The sequence below is a fragment of the Macaca mulatta genome, chromosome 12 (assembly GCF_049350105.2).
Source record: "Macaca mulatta isolate MMU2019108-1 chromosome 12, T2T-MMU8v2.0, whole genome shotgun sequence".
Lineage (NCBI taxonomy): Eukaryota > Metazoa > Chordata > Mammalia > Primates > Cercopithecidae > Macaca > Macaca mulatta.
Genome location: NC_133417.1, coordinates 9,090,001 through 9,113,459, shown reverse-complemented (window position 1 = coordinate 9,113,459; position 23,459 = coordinate 9,090,001). Strand labels below are relative to the sequence as shown.

Here is a 23,459-nt window from a genome sequence, read left to right as displayed (position 1 = left end):
TTTGAACCCAGACGTTAGAGGCTTCAGTGAACCACGATCACACCACTGCACTCCAGCCTGGGCCACAGAGTGAGACCTTGTCTCTAAAAAAGTAAATAAGGAAAAGAACAGGCAAAATATCTATAACTTAATGCTGACAAAGGATATGGTGAAATTTATTTTTTGGCCTTGTAAATTTGTTTAGTTCTTCAGGAAATGTGCTTGACAATACTTATTAGCCACAAAAGTATTTGTATCCTTTGACTCTGTCATCTCATGTCTAGCACTTCCTTGACTCTAAAGAAATTTCCAAATGTGGAGAAAGTTGGTCGTACAAATTGTTTACAGGTTGGAAGCCATCTGTATGTCCAGCAGTAAAGAAAAGCTGGAGTAAACTCTGACAGCTTCATTTGGTAAATAGCGTATTATTTCTTACTCAGGGTGCTTGTTGTGTAACAGCATGTGGAAATCTTTATACTACAGTAGTGGGAGATGGAAGGAAACTGTTTTGAAATTGCTAATCTGTATCTACAACTAATGTTTATACAGGGATCTAGAAAGGATTACATAGACATGCAGCTCAGTGGGCTGAGATAGTGAATATTTTGTGATATTTTTCCTTTTTCTTTGCTTTGCAGGTTTTCTGGAATGCTCTTTTATTATTTTTTAAAAATTGATTTATTCCTTTTCTCTTCGTACTCTTCTTGCCAAGAAGTAAAAATTGGCATAATGTTTAATGACTATCACAAGCTAACTTCAGTAGCTTTTCTCAGTTTTTGGTTAAATACAATTTCAAGCTGTTCTTCCTCTCTTCCCATGGACCTTTCAATCCATTTCAGATCCATTATTAAGGTTTTGCAATCTTTGGGATAGACAGAATCATATAGTTGGCCATTATCAAGGTCTAGTCTTTCTAGATCTAAAGTTCTTTGAAATGCTAAGAAGGTTGAAGGTTATATTGTACAAAAAAAGCTTTTGTTTCCTGTGTCCTCCAGGTTAATGTTTTATCCTTTTGATCTTTCAGTGCAATTAAACTGAGGCCGAAGGAAGGGGAGACGTACTTTGATGTCGTGGCTGTCGTTGACCCTGTCACCAGAGAAGCACAGAGACTTGCTCCCTTGCTCTTGGTAGGAACGCTGTGCAGGCAGTGCACATCACCTTTGTTTGAAGTTGTCACATGCTCTGAGATTCACTGAGAGCTTCATTTTCCTTGAGTTACCTTCAGCAGGCACTGGACAATGCTATATGGGGTTCTAGGGCAGAGCAGTCTTCACAGAGATTGACAGTGGCTCTGAAATAGCTTCACAGCCCTGGAACGTTGGTGCAAATGTGGGTGGCTGCCTCATGTAATTTAAAAAAGTGATTAACATCCTCATTTACAGTAAAACATCCTGGAATTAAGTTGTGCTGTATTTTAATTTATAATGGCAAAGAGGTAAAATAACTATGCTTTTTCATTTTTCCTTTTTTATAACTGCCATGGATTATTTGTTTTGGCATGTGTTTTAGACATGTATAGTGTGTTACAATTTTAGGACATTTAAAAGAGCTTTGACAAAGACAGTCAGTCCAACATTCATTGCCGAATAAATCCCTAACCTTTTTTGTGAGTGTTGGTATCTCTGTTTTTTCATCGTTTGGCATGTCAGTGGTGACTCTGAGGCCTGTAGTTTTTCCACGATCTGCCTGCTGCTTCCCCACAGGAACTGCCTTTGTGTGAGGAGCAGTGAGCTGCAGCAGCCTACTTCCCATTATTTTTGGCTACGTCCTATGTATGTGTGATGTAGATTGTGCAGTAGAGTTGTGTTTTCCAGAAGTTTCTCCAGTGCAGACTCTATGGCTGTTATCTTTATATCTTTTCTTGAGATATTAATATCTCAGTGTCAAATAATAAATTTCTGAAGAAACAAATCCTAAGTATTTTGTCATCTGGTTTTCCTTCTAGGTTTTGGCTCAGCTGATAAACATGAATCTGAGAGTATTTATGAACTGCCAATCCAAACTTTCCGACATGCCTTTAAAAAGGTAAAACATGCTATGTAAGAAAACAGTTGAAGAATAGTACTGAATCCAAGGTCTGATATTGCATGTCGGAGGATCAGATGGATTTATAGGTGGACATCATGTTTGAAATGGTCATTTACTAAATGTTCAGTTTTGCCAGATTTCACTGTAATCAGAAGTTCTAGGAACATAGTGTGTTTGTAGCATTTAGGTGGCATTAATCCAGGCTGCTTGCATTTGTGCCTTTTCTTTTTTTTTTTTTTTTTCCCCCGAGATGGAGTCTTGCTCTGTCACCCAGACTGGAGTGCAGTGGCATGATCTTGGCTCACTGCAGCCTCTGCCTCCCAGGTTCAAGCGATTCTCCTGCTTCAGCCTCCTTACTAGCTGGGATTACAGGTGCACACTATAACGCCCAGCTAGTTTTTGTATTGTTAGTAGAGACGGGGTTTCACCATGTTGACCAGGCTGGTCTCGAACTCTTGACCTCAGGTGATCCATCTGCCTCACTTCCCAAAGTGCTGGGTTTACAGGTATGAGCCACCACGCCTGGCCCCATTTGTGCTTTTCATCTTAAAAGAAGAATATTGGCCAAGCGCGGTGGCTCACGCCTGTAATCCCAGCACTTTGGGAGGCCGAGACGGGCAGATCATGAGGTCAGGAGATCGAGACCATCCTGGCTAACACGGTGAAACCCCGTCTCTACTAAAAATATAAAAAAAAACTAGCCGGGCGAGGTGGCGGGCGCCTGTAGTCCCAGCTACTCAGGAGGCTGAGGCAGGAGAACGGCGGGAACCCGGGAGGCGGAGCTTGCAGTGAGCCGAGATTGCGCCACCGCACTCCAGCATGGGCGACTGAGCAAGACTCTGTCTCAAAAAAAAAAAAAAAAAAAGAAGAAGAATATTCATTTCAAGTTGGAATATACATGTTAGAGGAAGCTTGCTTAGCTGTATATTGTCATGAGTTTAGGAATGGTTATTTATGAAAAAAGTGATACAAAAAGCAGTTAATGTTGTGGCTGTGGGAAATTTCTAACTTGCCAGTGTGCTGTGTTTTATAGATTAGCTTCTAGGTGGATTGAAACAGCATTTGCAAGTAACCAAAGGGTTCCCAGCTTCCACCATTATTCTTGTACAGGGGAAACGTTTAAATTATTAGTGTTTTCAGGACTAGCCTGGGAGTCCAATCAGCTTTTAGGAATGGGTTTTAAAGAGAAAAATGAATCCTCCCTGAAGGGAGGAAAATGCCCAGGACCTAATTGTGACCCTGACGGCCATCCATGTGAAAGAGTGGCCTCCTCCTCAGTGCCTTTTCTTGTTTGCCTTTTCTTGCATCTGTAGCAACCACAGGAGGCATCATTAGGTCAAAGATGGTTCTGGAAACACGTTTCCCAATCTGGAAGGGTACTCCTCCAAATCTAATTTGTTTTAACCAGTTGTTTACCTGTGTAAGGGCTTGTACACTCAAGTACCGTTGTCACATAGAAAAATATCTAACACTTTCCTTTTCAATTTCAGCTTTTACCGTTATGTCTTAGAACCAGAGATTTCTTTCACTTCAGACAATAGTTTTGCTAAGGGTCCAATAGCAAAATTTTTGGATATGCCTCAGTCTCCATTGTTCACTCTGAATTTGAACACACCTGAAAGCTGGATGGTAGAATCTGTCAGAACACCATATGATCTTGATAATATTTATTTAGAAGAGGTAAGACTATCATATCATTGCTTCCAAATACCTAATCATGTGTAATAGAGCAGATTGAATCCCAGTCTAGGGGGCCTCTGAGACATCAGTGTTCAGGGAAGATATTTTTTAAAACAACAGCTTTGTTCACATGGAACTCATGTACCATAAAATTTTCCTCATTAACGGGTACAGTTGAGAGGTGTTAGTGTCCTCACAGAGTTGTGCAGCCATCACCACTATGTAATTTTAAAATGTTTTCAGTATGGGGCAAAGGCCCCATACTCATTAGCAGTCACTCTCCATTTCCCCAGCCCCTGGCAACTGCTAGTCTACTTTCTATCTCTGTGGATTTGCCTCTTCTGACATTTTGTCTGAACAGAATCAAATGTGGTCTTCTGTAGCTGGCTGCTCTCACGTAACAGATTGTTTTCAAGATTCATCCATGTTGTAGTATATATCGATGCTTCATTCTTTTTAACTTGCTAGATAATATTTCATTTATGGACATATCACATTTTATTTATCCTTTCACAAATGGACATTTGGGTTGTTTTTACTTTTTGGCTGTTGTAAATAATGCTGCTATGAATGTTGTGTGCAAGTTTTTCTACTGATATGTGACTACAGGATGTCTTTGCATATAGGTCTTCAATTTTTTTCAACGTTTAGTGTCTTATCCTCATTTGTATTTTTAGAGTAACTTCGTTATTTTTTTTTCTCCTTTCTCTTTCCAACCCAGTTTTTATAATTGTATGCAGTCATTAACTACCACCATAGCCAAGATGCAGAACATTTCCATTACCCCAAAAGTTATTTTATACCCCTTTGCAGACATTAGCCTCCTCTCGCCTGGTTTCAGGCAGCAACTGATCTGCTTTCTGTCATTATAGTTTTGTCTTTTCTTGAATTTCTTAAAATATGATCATATATTATGTAAGTCATTTTTGTCTGCTTCCTTTACGTTGCATAATGCATTTCAGATTTATTCATGTTGTCTCTGAGTGCCTTCAGGTGATTGGATTTTGGCTTGCAGGTGGACAGTATAGTGGCTGCTGAGTATGAGCTGGAGTACCTGTTACTGGAAGGTCATTGCTACGACATCACCACAGGCCAGCCTCCACGGGGACTGCAGTTTACCTTAGGAACTTCAGCCAACCCGGTCATCGTGGACACCATTGTTATGGCCAATCTGGTAAATAATCTATTCATCAGATAGCGATATTGTAGTTACGTTAATTTGGGCCCTGTAATTTACGATGGAGCAGTTAGCGTTCTTAACCACAGAGTGAGATTAAAATTCATTATGGGGTGAATTTGGTCAATATAGAAATCATTAGTTCAGCTAAATTTGTAGGTTGGAATTACATGTCGAAAGAAAAAACATGCTGGAATACTATAACTGAATTGGCTCCTGAAAATAGATTGCTCACGAGCTGACAGCCTTTTTCTTTTCTTTGGAAGTGCGACACTTAAATTCATGCATCACACGTTGATTCTTCCCTGAAGCACAGCTAAAGAGCAGACGATTTCTTGGTGCGACTGGCCTTTATTGTACCAGATTTTTGTTGTTGTTTTTGAGACTCCTGCCCAGGCTGGAGTTCCGTGGTGTGATCTCGGCTCACTGCAACCCCCACCTCCCAGGTTCAAGCAATTCTCCTGCCCCAGCCTCCTGAGTAGCTGGGATTATAGGCACCCACCACCACGCCCAGCTAATTTTTGTACTTTTTTAGTAGAGATAGGGTTTCACCATGTTAGCCAGGCTGGTCTCGAACTGCTGACCTCAAGTGGTCCACCTGCCGTGGCCTCCCGAAGTGCTGGGATTACAGGCGTGAGCCACCGCGCCTGGCCTGTGCTAGAGGTTTTAATGTGTAGTTTAAGAGTTACATTGATTTGTTTACTGTGTTATTCACATTATAGTTGATTGATATTTCAGAGATAGAAGTAACTGTTCCTCAGAAATAGCATTTTGGTGTTTTGAAGAGAGCTAACATTGGACTTTTCTTCTTGTCCTAGGGCTACTTTCAGCTGAAAGCCAACCCAGGAGCTTGGATCCTCAGACTTAGGAAGGGACGCTCTGAAGATATTTATAGAATTTACAGGTAGGAGTAAGTGATGCAGGTACATTTTCCCAGAACATTTAGAAATGAGCAGTAGCTCTAATTGAATTCTACCCTGGCAGTCAGGCAACCTGAATTTAATTTGCAGTTGTATGTGTGATGAAACCGTGGTTTTCCCAGGAAATTAAATAGAGAAGAATTGTTAGAGTAGAATTAGATAATAAGAGGTATAGATGCTAATGAGTATAGTCAGGCTTTATTCTTTAATTATTCCTTTGTGCTAACAATATCCCAGAATCTAATCATTCTATCACTGTGATGCAGCTCATAGACAGGCAGATGAGAAACTTGAAGAAAGGAGAAAAGAAAGAAAGAACAGCCAAACTTTTCTGCCCAGGGAGTGTGTGTGTTGACCCTGAGTGATGTGCAAATGCACCATACATGGAAACTTCGTGCTGTTCGTGTGGTCTTCCTTGGTCTGTGGTGGTATAGTAAGAACATTCCCTCTGTGGCCAGCTTTTACCTTAAGCTGTACTGCACATATTTATTAGTTTAAAAATAATTATGTTGCCTTTAAAAGAGTTTGATATAAATTCTGCTTAACACAATTTAAATTAGTTTTAAGCTGTGTGAAAAGACCTCCTGCCGGTTTGTTTAGGTGATGATTTCCATTAGGGCACATTGGAAGCACCCTATAGTATATCCTTGCTTTAATTAGCTCCGTAGTGACACACATGAAACAGTGGATTAGTGCCTGGTTCTTACCTAGGAAAGAGAAGCATTCTGTGTTATAATAACACCATTGTAAACAGTAGAAGGTTTTTTTTCCAAATAACATTTTCTTCAGATAAGGTTTTACAAAATTTTGGATGCACTTCCAAACTCCTTCCCTTTTGGATGCCGTGGCCCTTGCCAGCCCTCCCCTTCCCAGGAGCGTGGTGCCCCCTCTTCCTAGCTGTTCAGGGCTCCCCCCCACAGAATCTTCCTTTGTCTGAGAACCCCACTCTCTGCTAGCTGACAGCAAATGCAGTGAGTTCATGTTGTAATTATCACTTTCCGCACCTTGAAATTTGGTGACTGGAAATTTTAGGCATTGCTGTTGATTAATAGGGAAACATAAATTTAATTTTTCTTCCTCTGCTCCTGTCTGCCTGCAAATAGAGTTTGTTGTAGTTCTTCTCATAGCGTATAGACACTGAGTTGAGTACAGGGCCTGTTGTTGACTGATTGTTGCCTCCAGGCAGAAATAGCAAGCAGATTTTCTTTACAACACTGTTCCAGTTAAAGAGTAGTGGCCGGGCGTGATGGCTCATGCCTGTAATCCCAACACTTTGGGAGGCCGAGGAGGGTGGATCACTTGAGGCCAGGAGTTTGAGACCAGCCTAGCCAATATGGTGAAACCCTGTCTCTACTAGAATACAGAAAGTAGCCAGATGTGGTGGTGGGCGCCTGTAAACTCAGCTACCTAAAGGCTGAAGCAGGAGAATCACTTGAACCTGGGAGGTGGAGGTTGCATTGAGCTGAGGTTGCTCCACTTGCACTCCAGGGTGACAGAGCAAGACTCTGTCTCAAAAAACAAACAAACAAACAAACAAAAAAACGGAAGCAGTGTGGTTCCAGTAATGGTTCAGGGGTCCTGTTCCCCCTGCACTCCTTTACCAAAGACACTGCTTGGCTCAGAGCTTCTGAACACAGGCGTTTGTTTAGTACTCACCATGTGGTTACCACACATCGGTTCCTCTCACTGCGTGATGGGTAATTTGAAAGAGGACTCACGAAGGAGGTTTGGGCATGCACCTTATATAAAGAGAGATTTCAACACGTGCTTCTGTGCAGCTTGAAGGAGCTTAAGGAGCAAGAAGATAGTTGGATCTGGAAAACTCCTTTATGAGAAGGATGATGGACTCAGATGCTCTGAGAGCATTTGCTGCCTTTTGAGAATTGTACCTTGTAAATATTGACCTTTCTTTTCTCGCAAAGCCATGATGGCACCGATTCTCCCCCTGATGCTGATGATGTGGTTATCGTCCTCAACAACTTCAAAAGCAAAATTATTAAAGTGAAGGTGAGTTTGGTAAAAGTAGTGGCATTCTGTTATTGGACAGCTGTCATGTAAAAATATGTATCTTGGAACCAGCCCAAGAGTGTCTTTGGAATTTGCTGTGGCAATTACAGGGATACTGCTTTAAGGCAAAATGTCTTGGTAAGTGTGAGTTTGTGGCTTTCCTCAACTGGAAGATTGTACCTTTTGGGTAATCTCAGTGTGCAGAGCATGTCCCATTTTCTATAAAATATTCTCACAGATGCTATGTTGTTTATATAGCCACAATTCATAGTATTGTTGATGATTCTCTTCTCAGAATATTGGGAGAAATGGCCATGAAAATTTTCAATAATAAAATGATAGTCCTATTTAATTTATTTTGACTTCTACTTTCCGTTCTCTGAATGTTGAAGCGTTTAGTACCTTAAATTCAAGTACAGTGTATTCTGGAATAAATGATCATTACACACAGCGAAACCTAAAATAGGCCATGCATAGTCGAGCAGAAAAATGGTCACTGTGCTGCCAAGAAGAAACCCCTGTTTGTGCCAGTGAATCTGAAAACTGGTTGTAGCATGAAATACCTCCCTCCCAACAGCTAGCGCCCCAGCACCACACTCTTCCCTGGAACTAGCTGTTGGCTCATTGAATCGTGCTTCTGATTTCACTGCACAGTTGAGTTTGCGGCTCTCTGCCTATGTTGCAAGCTGAAAATGGGGTTCATCTAATTAAAAGTGGTTGCTGTCTCCTCACATAAGGTTATGATGTGAATGTCCTGGTGGAGATACTTCTGTTGAATCCTTCTAGACTCTGGGTGGGGTCGTGCCTGTTTGTGAGAGAATTGGTTGATAATTCCCTGTTGATGACAGGCTCACAGTGTACACCCAGTGAGAGGCAGTTTTATGCCTGTGAGACATACTGGGAGTAAGGTTTACCACGTTTGATTGCAGGTTCAGAAGAAGGCAGACATGGTGAACGAAGACTTGCTGAGTGATGGAACGAGTGAGAATGAATCTGGATTTTGGGATTCCTTCAAATGGTAAATTGACATTATAAAGAGTTATGTTTTTAAGGAAAAACTGAGATATTAGCACCGTCCATCCCTTCTTTTTGCATCTTGGGATCCCGTCTGGGCCTTTCACATTCTACTTCGTGCAGCTACATCTCACACTTACATTTGGCATAGATGAGTATTTTCACTTGATTAATCCAAAAGAGGTTCGTGTCTCCTAATGGGGAAGTTACTTCTGCTCCATACTTTGTGACTCTCATTACCTGTTCCTGCTCTTTGGAAATTTGACTGCTCCCTGCTCAGCTGACTTCCCGTTGTGTAAGTTGTATTCTGGTGCAGCCTGTGTTCAGTCTCTTCCTAAAGCAACACTGTCGGGGAGTGAACATTCTTTTTGTTTTCCCATAGGTTGGTTTTGTCTGTCTCGTGCTCTCTCTAGGATGTGAGGGAAGCTTCATAACTGCTCCTGCTGCAGCTCACCTGCTAGGGAAGGATGGGAAGCGCCATCTCTTTCCTCTTACTTTAAAAGTCTGTGTGTCTGTACCAGTGTTTCAAGTGGTCTTGTTTTTACTCTTATTGTTATAGGGGCTTTACAGGAGGACAGAAGGCTGAGGAAATGAAGCAAGATAAAGATGACATAATTAATATTTTCTCCGTTGCATCTGGTCATCTCTACGAAAGATTTCTTCGGTCAGTCTTGATGATTTCATTATGTATGAATGAATTTGTCAGTGTTCTTATTTAGAGAGGAAAGGTTTTATGGGATTCTGCTCATACTTCTGTGTCTTTGAAGCACTCTGAGCATTGTGACTGGCTTGCCATTTATAATTGGATTTGTTTTGATCCCGTCATCTCTGTGAAGTTGAGCTATGTAGTGAGTGCCTCTGGATATTACAAGGCTGTAGCCTTTTAACATCACTGTACACCTTCATAGACTGTGCTAATGTTTACTGCCTGCCAAACATTGCTTAACCCAGAGATTAGGAGGTTGACATAGAGAATAGAATGAGAACAGAACCATGGTACTTCGCTGCCTTCTAAAGATTCACAGGATTTTAGAGCCAGGAGAGACCTTAGTTCTTACATACGAACACTTCTATTTTATAAACAGGTTGAGGCCTCAAGTGTGAAGGGACTTGTCTAAGGTCACACAGCTAGAGGCAGAAGAGGCCACAGGCCAGGGCTGACTGATGTAGTGGTGACCAGAGGCACTCGGGAGTGCCTTGTTACAGTGTCAGGAAGGCCTGAGAGTCACTTTTCTCATTGCCAGTGCTCTGTCCACTCTTAATTTTTCACTACAGATCTAGTATAGAAAATCAAAATGTCATTTTTCATATTTTTAGCCCTCTTATTTCCAAGAAATAATAGCCTACCTAAAATAGTGACACTAATAACAACTGAATTTTAAATTCCTCGGTTCATAAATGTGGTTTTGTTTTCTGAGTAAGGAGGCGGGAGCTGGTAGCCTTCCTCTCTGAAGCAGGACCTCTGTGTAGGCTGCAGGAGGCGCTGTGGTTACACATTCTTCCCTCAGCACCAGATGCTGCTGTGTGTGACAGGGGTTTTGGAGAGTGATGTCAGTTACCCCCATCTCCAGTGTTCATCTGGACCATAACCAACATATCAGTTCATGAAGCAGTTTATTTAGAGGTGTAACAGAATTAAAACATTTGCCTCTGTCAGTTAAGTGTAGTTTTGTAGGTGAGGAATGCCCCTTCTTTTCAGTGATAACTTAATAAGCTGGAGTAAGTACCATTTTTCATTTTCCATGACTGAGCATCTCCCTCTGCCTAATTGAGCCATTAGTTAGCTCTGCCATAAAGAGCATTTAGGTGTCTCGTGATTGACTCTACATCATGTGGAGGTTAAATCCCATTGGAAAACTATTATTAATTTTCTGCTTTTGTTTGGCAGCATAATGATGCTATCCGTGCTGAAGAATACCAAGACTCCTGTGAAATTCTGGTTCTTGAAGAATTACTTGTCCCCCACATTTAAGGTTTGTTTCGCAGAGGAAGGGAAAACATTCTTATTAAGGAGATATTTACTGTATATGTTTCATGACTTTTGTTTTATCTGTATACTTTAGCAAATTTTCCATTTACTAAGATACCCTAATTTGGTTGCATATTTCTATTTTGGTTATTCTTCCAGATTGGTCTGTTTGAGGGAAACAGTTAAATTGTGTTTAAAAACTTGGATAATATAGTAGGAGAGCGTGTTGTTGTTGTTATTAGGAGCGGTGTCTTAGGAGATAACGTTTCCTTCCTCGGAAGCCTGCGTGCTTGCTTTCAGTTAGAAAGCACAGCAATGGTTTACATTCAGGAGCATGACTGGTGTGAGCATGAACCACTCCCAGATGATGTATGGAAGTCATGCTTCCTCTGTGCCAAACAAAACACGTCCTTGGAATGCTTTCTGCATTATTTATATCAGCCAGTATTTGTCATCTAAGTTGATTTATTTGCATCCTTTTTTTTCCTGTAGAATTTACTAAATGACTTTTAATATATTCAATAACCATTCTCCTTGATAAGCACTTTCCTGCTGGGCCCCTAAAGGTGCTTGTACTTAGAATCTGAAAGACTTATTCATAAAGGACAACGTATTTGTCCAGAGTTCTGGCTTTGCAGTGTTATTCCCCGGATTAGATCTGGCCTTGAGGAAGGCTTGTCATCAAGCTCGGTAAATGCCTTACTGAAATCAAGTTCAGACAAATGGGCTTAAAGTTCATGTGCGGTAAAAACACACACAGAGGGATGTACATCTAAAATCCTTCTCTTGAACATTCTCTGATTTCATGTGGTGACCAGAAGTCATAAAGAAATGGGGATTTCACACAGGTTTATATCTGTTCTTCTCTATAGTCATGAGTGGGTCAGGGCCAGTCTTTGTAAGACCACTGTTTTGGTAAATGTGTTTTATTTGTCCCGTATCATGGTGGTTGGCTTACATTATGAAAGCAGTTTTCTTAATCAGAAGAAATGATTATTTGTTGTTCTCATGTCTCAAAACAGGAGTTTATACCTTACATGGCAAACGAATACAATTTTCAGTATGAGCTTGTTCAGTACAAATGGCCCCGGTGGCTTCATCAACAGACTGAAAAACAGCGCATCATCTGGGGCTACAAGATCCTCTTCCTGGATGTACTTTTCCCGCTAGTTGTTGACAAGTTCCTGTTTGTGGACGCTGATCAGGTAGCCCTTAAAGGCCAAGTTTTGACAGTTTGTATTAAAAGCAACAAATTGCTGCTTTTTAAATGCTGTTTTTTTCCAGTTATGGAAAAGGACATGCTTATTTTACATTTAGAAAATATGGAAATATGTATCACACAGATGTGATCACTTTTTAAACATTTAGCTCATCTCCTTTACATCTTTTTCTCTGTCTTTTTAACATCGTTGTGATAACATGATGTGTGCAATTTTGTATCTGACTTAATTCATTTAACTTGAAAACTAAAAATTAGAAAATTAACGTTTAGCAGTGCTTGTCATCATCTCTAATTATCTGCCCAAAAGGTAGGAGTTATTGTCACGGGTAATAGACGAAACTTAAGTGGATGCATGGCTTTGGCAATAGGGAACCTCCGGATATTCTTCCAGCTGTCAGGGTTTGACTTAATGAAAGGGAACATGTGATTTTAGAGTGTACAGACTCAAACAGCATAAATGTATTTCTGCCCACAGCCTTCCACTTCAGCCCAAGCGGGCGGAAACCTGAGTCAGCCACCTGAGTGGAAGGATGTAATGTGTGTGAAAGTCACTGGGACGGAGACTTCACTCACCTCTTTGGAATTCTCTTCCACTGGCTCAGCCTGAAGTGTGCCTTCCTGATTCTAACATAGCCACATTTAATCCTTGTTGAGTACTTAAGATGGGCAAGGCATTATTCTACATCTGTCCATCCGTGTGTTAACTTACATAATCCTCCCAACAACCCCATGACATAGGTACTGTCATTATCTCCATTTTATAGATGAAGAAACTGAGGCACAGAAAGCCTAAGCAATTGAAATTTGTTTTATTCCTACTCCCACACACCTTGCTAAGCGTCTTATATGCTAGTGAGTCAACCTACTAACAAGTGGAGGAAGCAAAGTCCATCTGCCGGTAGTGCCTGTGCCACTCACCACTGAGCAGCCTTCCATGCTGCTTTAAGCGAGCCACTCTGTATCTTAAGAAAACGGCATTAGAGCTGTCTGCATGGTTGCTTAACGAATGACTCTCGATATCCTCCAGATTGTCCGAACAGATCTGAAAGAGTTGAGAGATTTCAGTTTGGATGGTGCTCCTTACGGTTACACTCCCTTCTGTGACAGCCGAAGAGAAATGGACGGCTACAGGTTCTGGAAGTCAGGGTACTGGGCCAGTCATTTAGCTGGGCGAAAGTATCATATCAGGTACTGAAAAGAAGCACTCCTAACACCGTGATGGGGTTTTCCTAAAATTGATTTTGTGTGGTTAAAATTGTGAATAGGTAATACATTGGTATGGTTGAAAAATAAAAATTATAAAAAATACACAGTGGCTGGGTGCAGTGGCTCATGCCTGTAATCCCAGCAGTTTGCGATGCCTAGGCAGGCAGATCACCTGAGGTCAGGAGTTCAAGACCAGCCTGGCCAACAGGGCAAAACCCTGTCTCTACTAAAAATACAAAAATTAGCTGGGCGTGGTGATGGGCGCCTGTAATTCCAGCTACTCGGGAGGCTAAGGCAGGAGAACTGCTTGTACCTGGGAGGCCGAGGTTGCAGTGAGCTGAGATCACGCCACTGTACTCCAGCCTGGGTGACGGAGAGAGACTGCATCTCAAAAAAATAAAAATAAAATAAAATAAAATAAAATACACAGTGTAAAAAAAAGTCCTAATCCTGTCTCTCTCTTTCCTACTCAGTTCCTGTTCTCACAACAGATAACCTCCCAACTTTTGACTGTCTGTCTTTCCAGATTTTCTTAATTCTTACAGAAACAGCTGTGAATGTGTATTCTTTTTTCACACAAAATATGCTACCTATTTATACATTTTGTAACTTGGCTTTTTTTTTTAACTTAATGTCATATACATCTTCTAAGTGAATAGAAAGAGACCTGATTCCTTTTCATAGCTGCATATTATTCCAGTGCGTGAGTGTTATTTATAGTTTTTTCCTATGACCTACCATGTTGCAGTGAATAAATAAATTATTTTTCATATCAGATATGTTTGTGGGATAAATTCCTCGAAGTAGACCTTTTAGGTCGAACTGTGTGCATTGTTACATTTCTAATGAGCACTCCATTCTCTTCTCTGCGAGAAGTGTGATTTGAAGACGTGCAGGGAAGAGGAGCCTGTAGAAGGCGGCTCGTGCATCACTGCTGGGGTGTAGTGATGGCGGCTTCATTCTTTACAGTCCTGGTCCAAAAGAACTGTAAGGACTGAAACACTCTGGGATTTTTTTCTCTCCCTTGTAACATTGAAGACATCATCAGGATATCATTGAATAATAGTTACCAGTTACTATGGCTTTTATTACTGCCGCATTTGCTAGAAATCTTTTGTCTGAGATTATTTCTTTTGGATGGCAAATACGGAACAGTAACAACAGCATGGCACAGGATAGATTTTGCAATGACTTTCTTAGAGATCTTAAAGCAGCACAGTTTAACTCCACTGTAGGGCTGCAGCATACCTTTTCAAAGAAAAGCCGGAATATTTGGCTAGTGGCCTGTTCCATTACTCACGGGGTTTAGTTTTGCTGTCGTATTCCGTGGTTGGTTGTAACAAGCGGGTCTTCTTTGTTCAGTGCACTGTATGTTGTGGATCTGAAGAAGTTTAGGAAAATAGCTGCTGGTGACAGACTCAGGGGACAGTACCAAGGTCTGAGTCAGGACCCTAACAGCCTTTCAAATCTTGATCAAGTAAGTGTCCGTTTTTTATGGTTAACTGTGAGTGGCGGGTATACAGAGCTGCATCAGAAAATGAAGTATTATTTGTGTCCTCAATCCTCTCCTCTCAAGACGGTGTCTTGTTTTTTCATGGTGTGTGTGTGCGTGTGTGTGTGAGAGAGATTTTTATCTGCCCTCAAGAGAAGACGTATCGGCATGAAAAATGTCGTAGATCTGATGCTGGCTGGGGAGAGAGATGGAAGGAGGATGCTGCCTCTCTGAACCATTAGCATATCTTTGTATTTTGTACTCAAACTAACCTCGTAGGTCTGTTTTTCTACCAGCTTGGGTCAGTTTGTTTTTCTGCTGTAGGAACTAAATAGCTCAGGATTCGTAGTAGAGAATCACAGTATAGTATCACAACTTCCCCTTTTTCTATGTCAGAAACCATGATGTGTTTCAAGGCTAGCTAAATTACTGTTTGTTAATGTGAAGCATTTTTCAGAGGTGAGATTGTAGTTTAAGGGTTTTGGATACATATTTCACATATTTTAAGCATTTTGTTCTGCTTAAGTCTACTTAAATTTTTTTAAACCTTTATTGTGATATGTAACATCCATAAAGAAAAGTATACAAAAAACATGCACACATATTCACATACATCCAGGAGTTATTGTGAAGCAAATACCCAGATACCACAACCTAGTTCAAGAACTAGAGCATTCTCAGCATCCCAGAAGCCACCCGTCCTCCCTAACAAAAGTGTCTAGCATCACGACTTTTATGGTAATCATTTGCTTTTCTTTATAGATTTACTGTTGAAGCCTGTATCTGTAAACACGAGTTTAATTTGTTCATTTTCTTCTCTTCTATCACCGTGGAATAGTAAAAGATAAATTTTTTTTTCTTTGGAGACAGAATCTCACTCTGTCCCAGGCTGGAGTGCAGTGGCATGCTCTGGGTGGCACTCACTGCAGCCTCCACCTCCCGAGCTCAAGCGATTCTCCTGCCTCAGCCTCCTGAGTAACTAGGATTACAGGCGTGTGCCACCACGCCCGGCTAATTTTTGTATTTTTAGTAGAGACGGGGTTTCACCGTGTTGGCCAGGTTGGTCTCGAACTCCTGACCTTGTGATCCACCCGCTTCGGCCTCCCAAAGTGCTGGGATTACAGGCATGAGCCACAGTGCCTGGCTCTACTTGCTTTAAAATTTGTGCGATACCTGGTATCTTCTAATTTGTGGAGCGACTGTGGATCTGATTCTGTTGTATTATTTCTGTTATTCTTTTGTTCATATTATCTATCACATATCTGTTTATCTTCTGTAGTGTGTCAGGCGCTGTTTTTGCAGAACTATTTTGGGAAATAATTTGAGTTCAAAAATGGTATCACCTAACAGTTTTTGTTTCTCTCTCTCTTTTTTTTTTTTTTTTGAGATGGAGCTTTGTTCTCGTTGCCCAGGCTGGAGTGCAGTGGCACAGTCTCGGCTCACTGCAACCTCAGCCTCCCAAAGTAGCTGGGATTACAGGTGCCAGCCACCTCGCCCCGCTAATTTTTTTATATTTTTAGTAGAGATGGGGTTTCACCATGTTGGCCAGGCTGGTCTCGAACTCCTGACCTCAGGTGATCCACCCGTCTCGGCCTCCCACAGTGCTGGGATTACAGACGTGAGCCACCGCGCCCGGCCTTGTTTCTTTTTGTCACACTTTTTGTCAGAAACTTGGCAATGGCTATCCAGGAGTGTTTTAATCCGTTTTAAAGATTCTGATGATTGGAATTTGAGCTGCATTCTTCTCGGGCCTTTTCTGGCTCACTCGAAATCGGAGTGTATGTTCTTTTGGTATGCCAACCCAAAGCAAAGGGTTTCGCTAGAACTCCCCTCAACCGCCACAGATCTTCCATACAAAGCTTTGTTACCTCAGGCCTGAGTAGCTGTCGAAAGCCTCAGAAAGCCTCACCAAGCAGCATAGATCCTGAGGGAAAAACCTGATTCCAGAGTTATCTTTTCTGGCCGTTGTTCTCCCCCGGACCAGTAATTACTGTCTTGTAGTTCTCTGGTGCCTTCAAAAGGTGTGTGCTTTTTGTAATTCATTCAGCTATTCTAGTTTTCCTCAGGAGGTGAGCTAGTCTCATTTACCTAAGTCCACCAATGCTGAAAGTAGAGTTCTGCTCTTTTTCAAGCAGAGTACAGAGTTGGAACTCATATTGTGTTCTTGATTCAGCTTTCTATAGCAGTACCACAAGGTCAACAGTGTGTAAGACTTTTAAGTGAAATTAAGATAAATCAAGATGAGTATGTGATACCTTAATCCACCTTTCTTTTTTTTTAAGACAAGGTCTCACTCTGTCACCCAGGCTGGAGTGCAGTGATGCGATCGTGGCTCACTGCAGCCTTGAACTCCCAGGCAAAGGCGATCCTCCCACCTCAGCCTCCTGAGTAGCTGGGACGACAGGCTTGCACCACCAGGCCTGGCTAAGTTTTTGTAGAGATGGGGTTTTGCCACGTTGCCCTGGCCAGTCTTGGAACTCCTGGGCTCAAGCGATCTACCCACTTCAGCAGGTATTTTTAAATTTTAGTTTGTTGACAGGGTTTTGTAGAGAAGTATCTATTTGTTTTTGTACCATCATGGAACATTCTTTACGAGTATGGCAGTCAATCATTTCTGTACATTTCCTTGTTCCACGTAAGTCTTAGGACAGTGGAACATTTTATTGTGGCAAAGTCAGAAGGTCTCCTCAGAAAAAAGGTTTAAAGCATAGAGTAGAATTGGCTAGAAAATATGTCACCTATTTGGGAGCAAGTCTCAAAAGATGAGGTAGATTCAGAACTTCCTTGACAGAAGCCTGTAAAATTTATGAACCACCACTCTAGTTGACGTTCAGAAGTCAGTAGGAGTATTTTTCTTAGGATTGCCCTAATGAAGGGAGGGTTAGGTGCAGGCTATTTGTAAGTTTTAAGCCAGAGCTTTTCAGTTGCTTATTATGGGCAGATGTTTTATGGATCCTCTAAAATTTGTAGTTTTGAATAATTTCTCTAAGGCATTGGTAAGGACCTTTTCCATTTTAAACATTTGTGATTGGCATGTGATCCGTAACGAGCAGGTGTACACATCACTGATGTTCTGTGCGTTTAAGCTCCCCATGAACTAGCTGGGCGCAGTGGCTCACGCCTGTAATCTCAGAACTTTGTGAGGCTAAGGTGGGTGGATTGCCTAAGCTCAGCAGTTTGAGAGCAACCTGGGCCGCATGGCAAAACCCCGTCTCTAGTAAAAATACAAAAATTGGCCAGACGTGGTGGCGGGCCCCTGTAGTCCCAGCTACTCAGGAGGCTGAGGAACAAGAATCTCTTGAATCTGGGAGGTGGAGGTTGCAGTGAGCTGAGATCGTACTACTGCCCTCCAACCTGGGTAACAGAGCGAGACCCCATCTCTCAATAAATAAATAAATAAGTACCACCAGAACTTTAGATACATGTGTTTTATTTTTATTTTTAACCAAACAGGATCTGCCCAATAACATGATCCATCAGGTGCCAATTAAATCCCTCCCTCAAGAATGGCTTTGGTGTGAAACGTGGTGTGATGACGCCTCTAAGAAAAGGGCAAAAACCATTGATTTGGTAAGTGTGTGCGGTGCTTCTGCATGTTCATCCAGTGGATGTATGAGCGAATCATGATTAATGATTTTTATTTAGATTCTTAAATTTCAGAATTTCCTAGATTCTTATTTAGACTTTCTCTGTAATTGTATAGTTTTTGTCAGGGCTATAATTATCTTAGAGAATATTCTTATAAATATTCTTATCTTATAGAATAAGTATCGTTTGTTGTATAGTAAGTATAAGTATTTGGTTTTTCAGGGCTATTCTTACAGAATATTCTTACCTTATAGAATACTTCAGTGGTTTTATTTCCCCACTTACGTTAGGAAACCAAACCCCTGAGCACTTAATGGGACTGTTCCCACGACTTACAATCTGCTGAGCCGCTCCTTGGCTTCCAGTTGATCTCTGCGCCTTGTAGTTTTTCCAAATGGACTTTACTTTTTCTGCCTTTCAGTAGCCACTCACACATTCTTTGCAGATGTAAATACAGCTTTCCATAGCGCACTACCATATTGCTTCCGGTAGTGTATCATTTGGTTCCTTACAATTGTGTTTTTGTCTAGTTAGGACTTGTAACCCAAGAACCTTTGAATTCTCTATGATGTGGCCTTTCTTCAACTCAGCTGAAGTGTGTTCTTTTGGTTTTCACAGTGTAATAATCCAATGACCAAAGAGCCCAAACTGGAAGCAGCCGTGCGAATTGTCCCAGAGTGGCAGGACTACGACCAAGAGATCAAACAGCTCCAGCTCCGCTTTCAGAAGGAGAAGGAAACGGGAACGCTGTACAAAGAGAAGGCAGAAGAACCCCGCCGAGAAGGTAAACACAAACCGCTGGCTTTGGGACAGTGCTTCTTTCCATTTATGATTTGTTTGTTGTAAGGACAATAGAATAATGGATAAAAGGAAGAGAAAAATCTCCTATTGATTCTTCCATTCTGACATCGACCGGTGTATATTTTTCATTTTCCTTTTATGTTGGTCTTCTAAGCAGTATTTAGTAATGCAATTGCCTTTTTTTTTTTTTTTTTCAATTTTCTTGTGAGGAAGAGAAAGGGATTTTAATTATGATTATAATTATTTAAGTTCATGAGTTTTGTGATACATAAACCAAACCTTTTGCGGAGTTCTTGTCAGATTCCTTGTTTTTTTCATTAAATCTGTCAGTGTACTAGTGAATGAATAAATTTAGATCAAGACAAATATGTATTTGAAAAAACTATTCTTTTTTTTTTAAGACAGAGTCTCACTCTGTTGCCCAGGCTGGAGTGCAGTGGCATGATCTTGGCTCACTGCAACCTCCACCTCCCAGGTTCACGCACTTCTCATGCCTCAGCCTCCCAAGTAGCTGGAATTATAGGCATGCACCACCATGCCCAGCTAACTTTTTATTTATTTTTTATTTTTTGTATTTTTAGTAGAGACAGGGTTTCACCATGTTGCCCAGGCTGGTCTTGAACTCCTGACTCAAGTGATCCACCCGCCTCAGCCTCCCAAAGTGCTGGGATTACAGATGTGAGCTACTGCGCCTGGCCGAAAAAAGTATTCTTTAAAACAAGCATGTTGGGATGGAGATGGAATGCTTGTATTTAATTTAGCGTTAAGTCTTTTAATGTTTTCCCTGTTGTGTGTGTCTTGAATAATAGCTACTTGAAAAAATCATTAGAATACGAAAGTGACTTAAAATATTAATAAGCTGGGCTCTAGATTTAAGAAAAAATTTAAACATATTTACTTTTAAACTGTCACATAATAATTGTACATATTTGTGCAGTCCATAGTGATGTTTTGATATGTAGATGGGCTCTGGATTTTTTAGATTTATTCTGCTTTAGACGAATTCCAAAAAAGTGCTGGGCGCAGTGGCTCATGCCTATAATCCTAGTCTCTCAGGAGGCTGAGGTGGGAGGATTGCTTGAGCCTGGGAGGTCAGGGTTGCAGTGAGCGACTGCACTCCAGCCTAGGTAACAGAGAGAGAACCTGTGACCGAGCAAGACCCTGTCTCAAAATAAAAATATCCAGAACATGGATCTTGAGTGATTTGCCTGTATATCTCTCAGACTGTACTATGATACTAAATATCACAGCTGGAAGGTTACATAGTAACCATAACAATAATTAATTCAGATTCGTCAGTAAAACCCTGAGAATTTCCATAGATAAATGGGCAAAGAATGTGGACACACTGTTCAAGTAAGAGGAAACACAAATCATAAATGAATTTGAGGAAACTAATCAAATTAAAGCGCTCCGTCACTAGTATCTGCGACGTGGAAGAAAACAGACATAGTGATAATGCCATTTGTTTGGGAGATGGTGACGAAACTGTTGTGGATCTACCTTGATGAAGCTTTGTGCATTCGAATCGCCCTTGTTGAAAAGCAGTACACCTGCCATTAGAAGCCTTCAAGGCGTTATACCCTCAGTAATTACTCTCTTGAGAATATATCTTAAAGAAATAATCAAGTTATATACATGAAAAAAATTTATTTTACTATTACTTGTAAGCCAAAAGCATTAAAAACAGTTTAAACATCCAAGAATGAGCTACACTGATACACAGAAAATGTTTAGATGCTATTAAATGATAAAAGAAAAATCCCGACTAAAAAAATGCATGCATGTTTACTGAAAGTAAATATTGTATTTGTAAAAACAAGTCAGTTGGCAGGGCGCGGTGGCTCACGCCTGTAATCTCAGCACTTTGGGAGGCCGAGACGGGCGGATCACGAGGTCAGGAGATCGAGATCATCCTGGCTAACACGGTGAAACCCCGTCTCTACTAAAAAAATACAAAAAAAAAAAAAAAAAAACTAGCCTGGCGAGGTGGCGGCGCCTGTAGTCCCAGGTACTTGGGAGGCTGAGGCAGGAGAAATGGCGTGAACCCGGGAGGCGGAGCTTGCAGTGAGCTGAGATCCGGCCACTGCACTCCAGCCTGGGCGACAGAGCGAGACTCCATCTCAAAAAAAAAAACAAAAACCAATTCAGTTGGAGTGGGATTTACAGATAGTTTCCATTTTTAAAAAATCCTTAATTTAGTTTTTGCTTTCAAAATACAGTACAAAAACACAAATCCCAAAGATGTAGTAAGTGAGATAAGATGGAGGTGGAGGTACAAAGAGTAAGTTCCGGCGATGAAAAATGCCCACTCAGTGGTGTTTGTAATTTGAAGATCATCTGTTTTCTTTTCTGTGGTTCTCCTTTTCCTTAGGTCCTCAGAAACATGAAGAATTATGATCTCTGGAGAAGGACAGGAAATTACCCCGTTTGAAAAACAGTTTTTATACTAAATATTAGTTTTTTCTGATCTGTCTATACAACTGCTGATAAACTGGCTGGGCAAGAGTGCCACACCTTTTGATTCTGAGCATTTGATTCTGACTTCTGCACTCTGGTGGCCGCTGGATCTTTGGGATTAAAGCTCTATTGGAATTGTACCTCAGAGGAAGACCAAGTGGCTGATCTTCTGGACTCTGTAAAGAGCATTCTTCTAGCCAGAGGGTGGAACGGCAGCAGCAACTGGAAGGAAATGGGTTTTTTGGTGCCCACACCCAAGAGCACACACATGCTGCGGTGTCTCAGAAAGCAGGGCCAGCTAAAGCCGCCATGTTCTTCCTTACCTCAGTTTACCTGCAGCCTGCCCTGTGCTGCAGATGCCCATGCTCCCCAGGGTCTGGCCGGCAGAAGCTCTGTCCAAGGTCCACACATCTCCAGGTTGATGCCAACATGCTCCTTGTGCCCTCCCCACTTTCTCTTCCCACGCATTAGGTGCATTGTTTAACTGAAATCCAACCGACAATTGTGTGTCAAGGCTGGTTCAGTGCAGTGGCTGGGCAAATTAATTTTGGGCCGGGATGGCGGTGGGTTGCAGTGAGGGTAGGGAAAATATCAGGAGTAGGAACGTTCCGGGGGTTATGGGAAGGGAAGGAAGACCAGAACTGGCCATCCTCTTTTATAATCCATTAGTAGCACCACGGCTCATTTGAAATGAAAATGTTACACTTATTCCCCACCCAACCACAGTGAACTTTCTAGGAAATTGTTTTGAAAACAAATTTTATATCTGTGAAAGTCTTTGCTTTTTCTTTCCACTTTCTAGAAAAGTCTGTTACCAGTTTCCTTACTGGATACAGCCATACTCAACCTCCCTCGTATCCAGCCCGTCAGGATCAGGGTCAGGCTCCCTCAAGACGAGCATCGCATTGTCTGCCCTCTCCTGCGCGGGATTTTCTCTCAGACCCAGGGGACATTGCCTTGGACTTTCCTCTACAAATGCCCTCAGATCTAAGACCAGGAATGATTCTGCTTGTGGAACATGTGGCTTTCTGTCCTGTTTTCCTTTTATTTGAGCACTGCAGGTTACCTTTGGCGCCCACAGCAATTCTGTCTTCATGTCTCTGCATCATGAAGCCCCATTTGCCTTTAGTCCCTGCTTTGTGTGTCTTCACTTCCACAGCCAGTGTTGCCCCTCGGGGCAGCCTGTGCTGGTGAACGGGCTGTCGAGTCTTGGGTATGTTGTTGGCCTGAGTGGGCGTGAGGCCTCGGCATCTGACTCCATCTGCCAGGCTGCAGGGCACAGCAGCACTGGCATAGACAGGCACGCTCTGTCTTCCAATGTGCACCAGCCTTTTCTTACATATTTTGCCTGTTTTTAAAAAATAGGAGAGGGTGCAGATGGATAGCTGTGCCCTCACCCTTCTAAGCCAGGTAATATATTGATGTGCAGACTTTTTAAGAAATCTTAAGTTTTATCACAAATATCAAGTAATTTATTTTTTCCATTTTCAAATACAAAAGTTAGCCTAGGAAGCCTCCCAGTCATCCCGAAGGACCTTTTGACTTTGCTTTTATAATTCAAGAAAAAATGGAGGGGATTAACGGGTACAAGGAAAACAAAACAAAACAAAAATTAAGGAGAGGAGAGCTCAAAAAAGGATGAGAGGCTGAAAAGGCACCTCAGAATGGCTGCTGTGGGCAGAGGCTGTGGCATGACTTTTCCCGCCCTGCCCCCCTGGTCAGAGCAGCTGAGAGATGGAATCAGTGAGATTAAAAAACTTTTGTTTGGCCAGGCGTGGTGGCTCACGCCTGTAATCCCAGCACTTTGGGAGGCCGAGGCTGGTGGATCATGAGGTCAGGAGTTCAAGACCAGCCTGGCCAATATGATGAAACACCCCCTCTACCAAAAATAGAAAAATTAGCCGGGTGTGGTGGCT

General features: G+C 41.7%; 1 protein-coding gene across 4 annotated transcripts in view; it reads left to right on the top strand.

The window, feature by feature from the left end:
* Positions 1 to 23,155, top strand: part of UGGT1 (UDP-glucose glycoprotein glucosyltransferase 1) — a 106,769-nt gene extending 83,614 nt beyond the window's left edge. For 3 of the 4 annotated variants that reach the window (XM_015109808.3, XM_028830603.2, XM_015109807.3), the window contains 15 exons: positions 1,004 to 1,106; positions 1,925 to 2,004; positions 3,498 to 3,687; positions 4,703 to 4,861; positions 5,683 to 5,768; positions 7,707 to 7,791; positions 8,721 to 8,809; positions 9,365 to 9,469; positions 10,694 to 10,778; positions 11,797 to 11,979; positions 13,024 to 13,184; positions 14,565 to 14,679; positions 18,148 to 18,264; positions 18,901 to 19,066; positions 21,458 to 23,155. In XM_015109808.3, coding sequence (XP_014965294.1) covers positions 1,004 to 1,106; positions 1,925 to 2,004; positions 3,498 to 3,687; positions 4,703 to 4,861; positions 5,683 to 5,768; positions 7,707 to 7,791; positions 8,721 to 8,809; positions 9,365 to 9,469; positions 10,694 to 10,778; positions 11,797 to 11,979; positions 13,024 to 13,184; positions 14,565 to 14,679; positions 18,148 to 18,264; positions 18,901 to 19,066; positions 21,458 to 21,483 — 1,750 coding nt within the window. In that variant the 3' untranslated portion in view covers positions 21,484 to 23,155. The remainder of the gene's footprint in view (positions 1 to 1,003; positions 1,107 to 1,924; positions 2,005 to 3,497; positions 3,688 to 4,702; positions 4,862 to 5,682; positions 5,769 to 7,706; positions 7,792 to 8,720; positions 8,810 to 9,364; positions 9,470 to 10,693; positions 10,779 to 11,796; positions 11,980 to 13,023; positions 13,185 to 14,564; positions 14,680 to 18,147; positions 18,265 to 18,900; positions 19,067 to 21,457) is intronic. The other variant, XR_003721203.2, reaches the window with a different exon arrangement.
* The last annotated feature ends 304 nt before the right edge of the window (positions 23,156 to 23,459 follow it).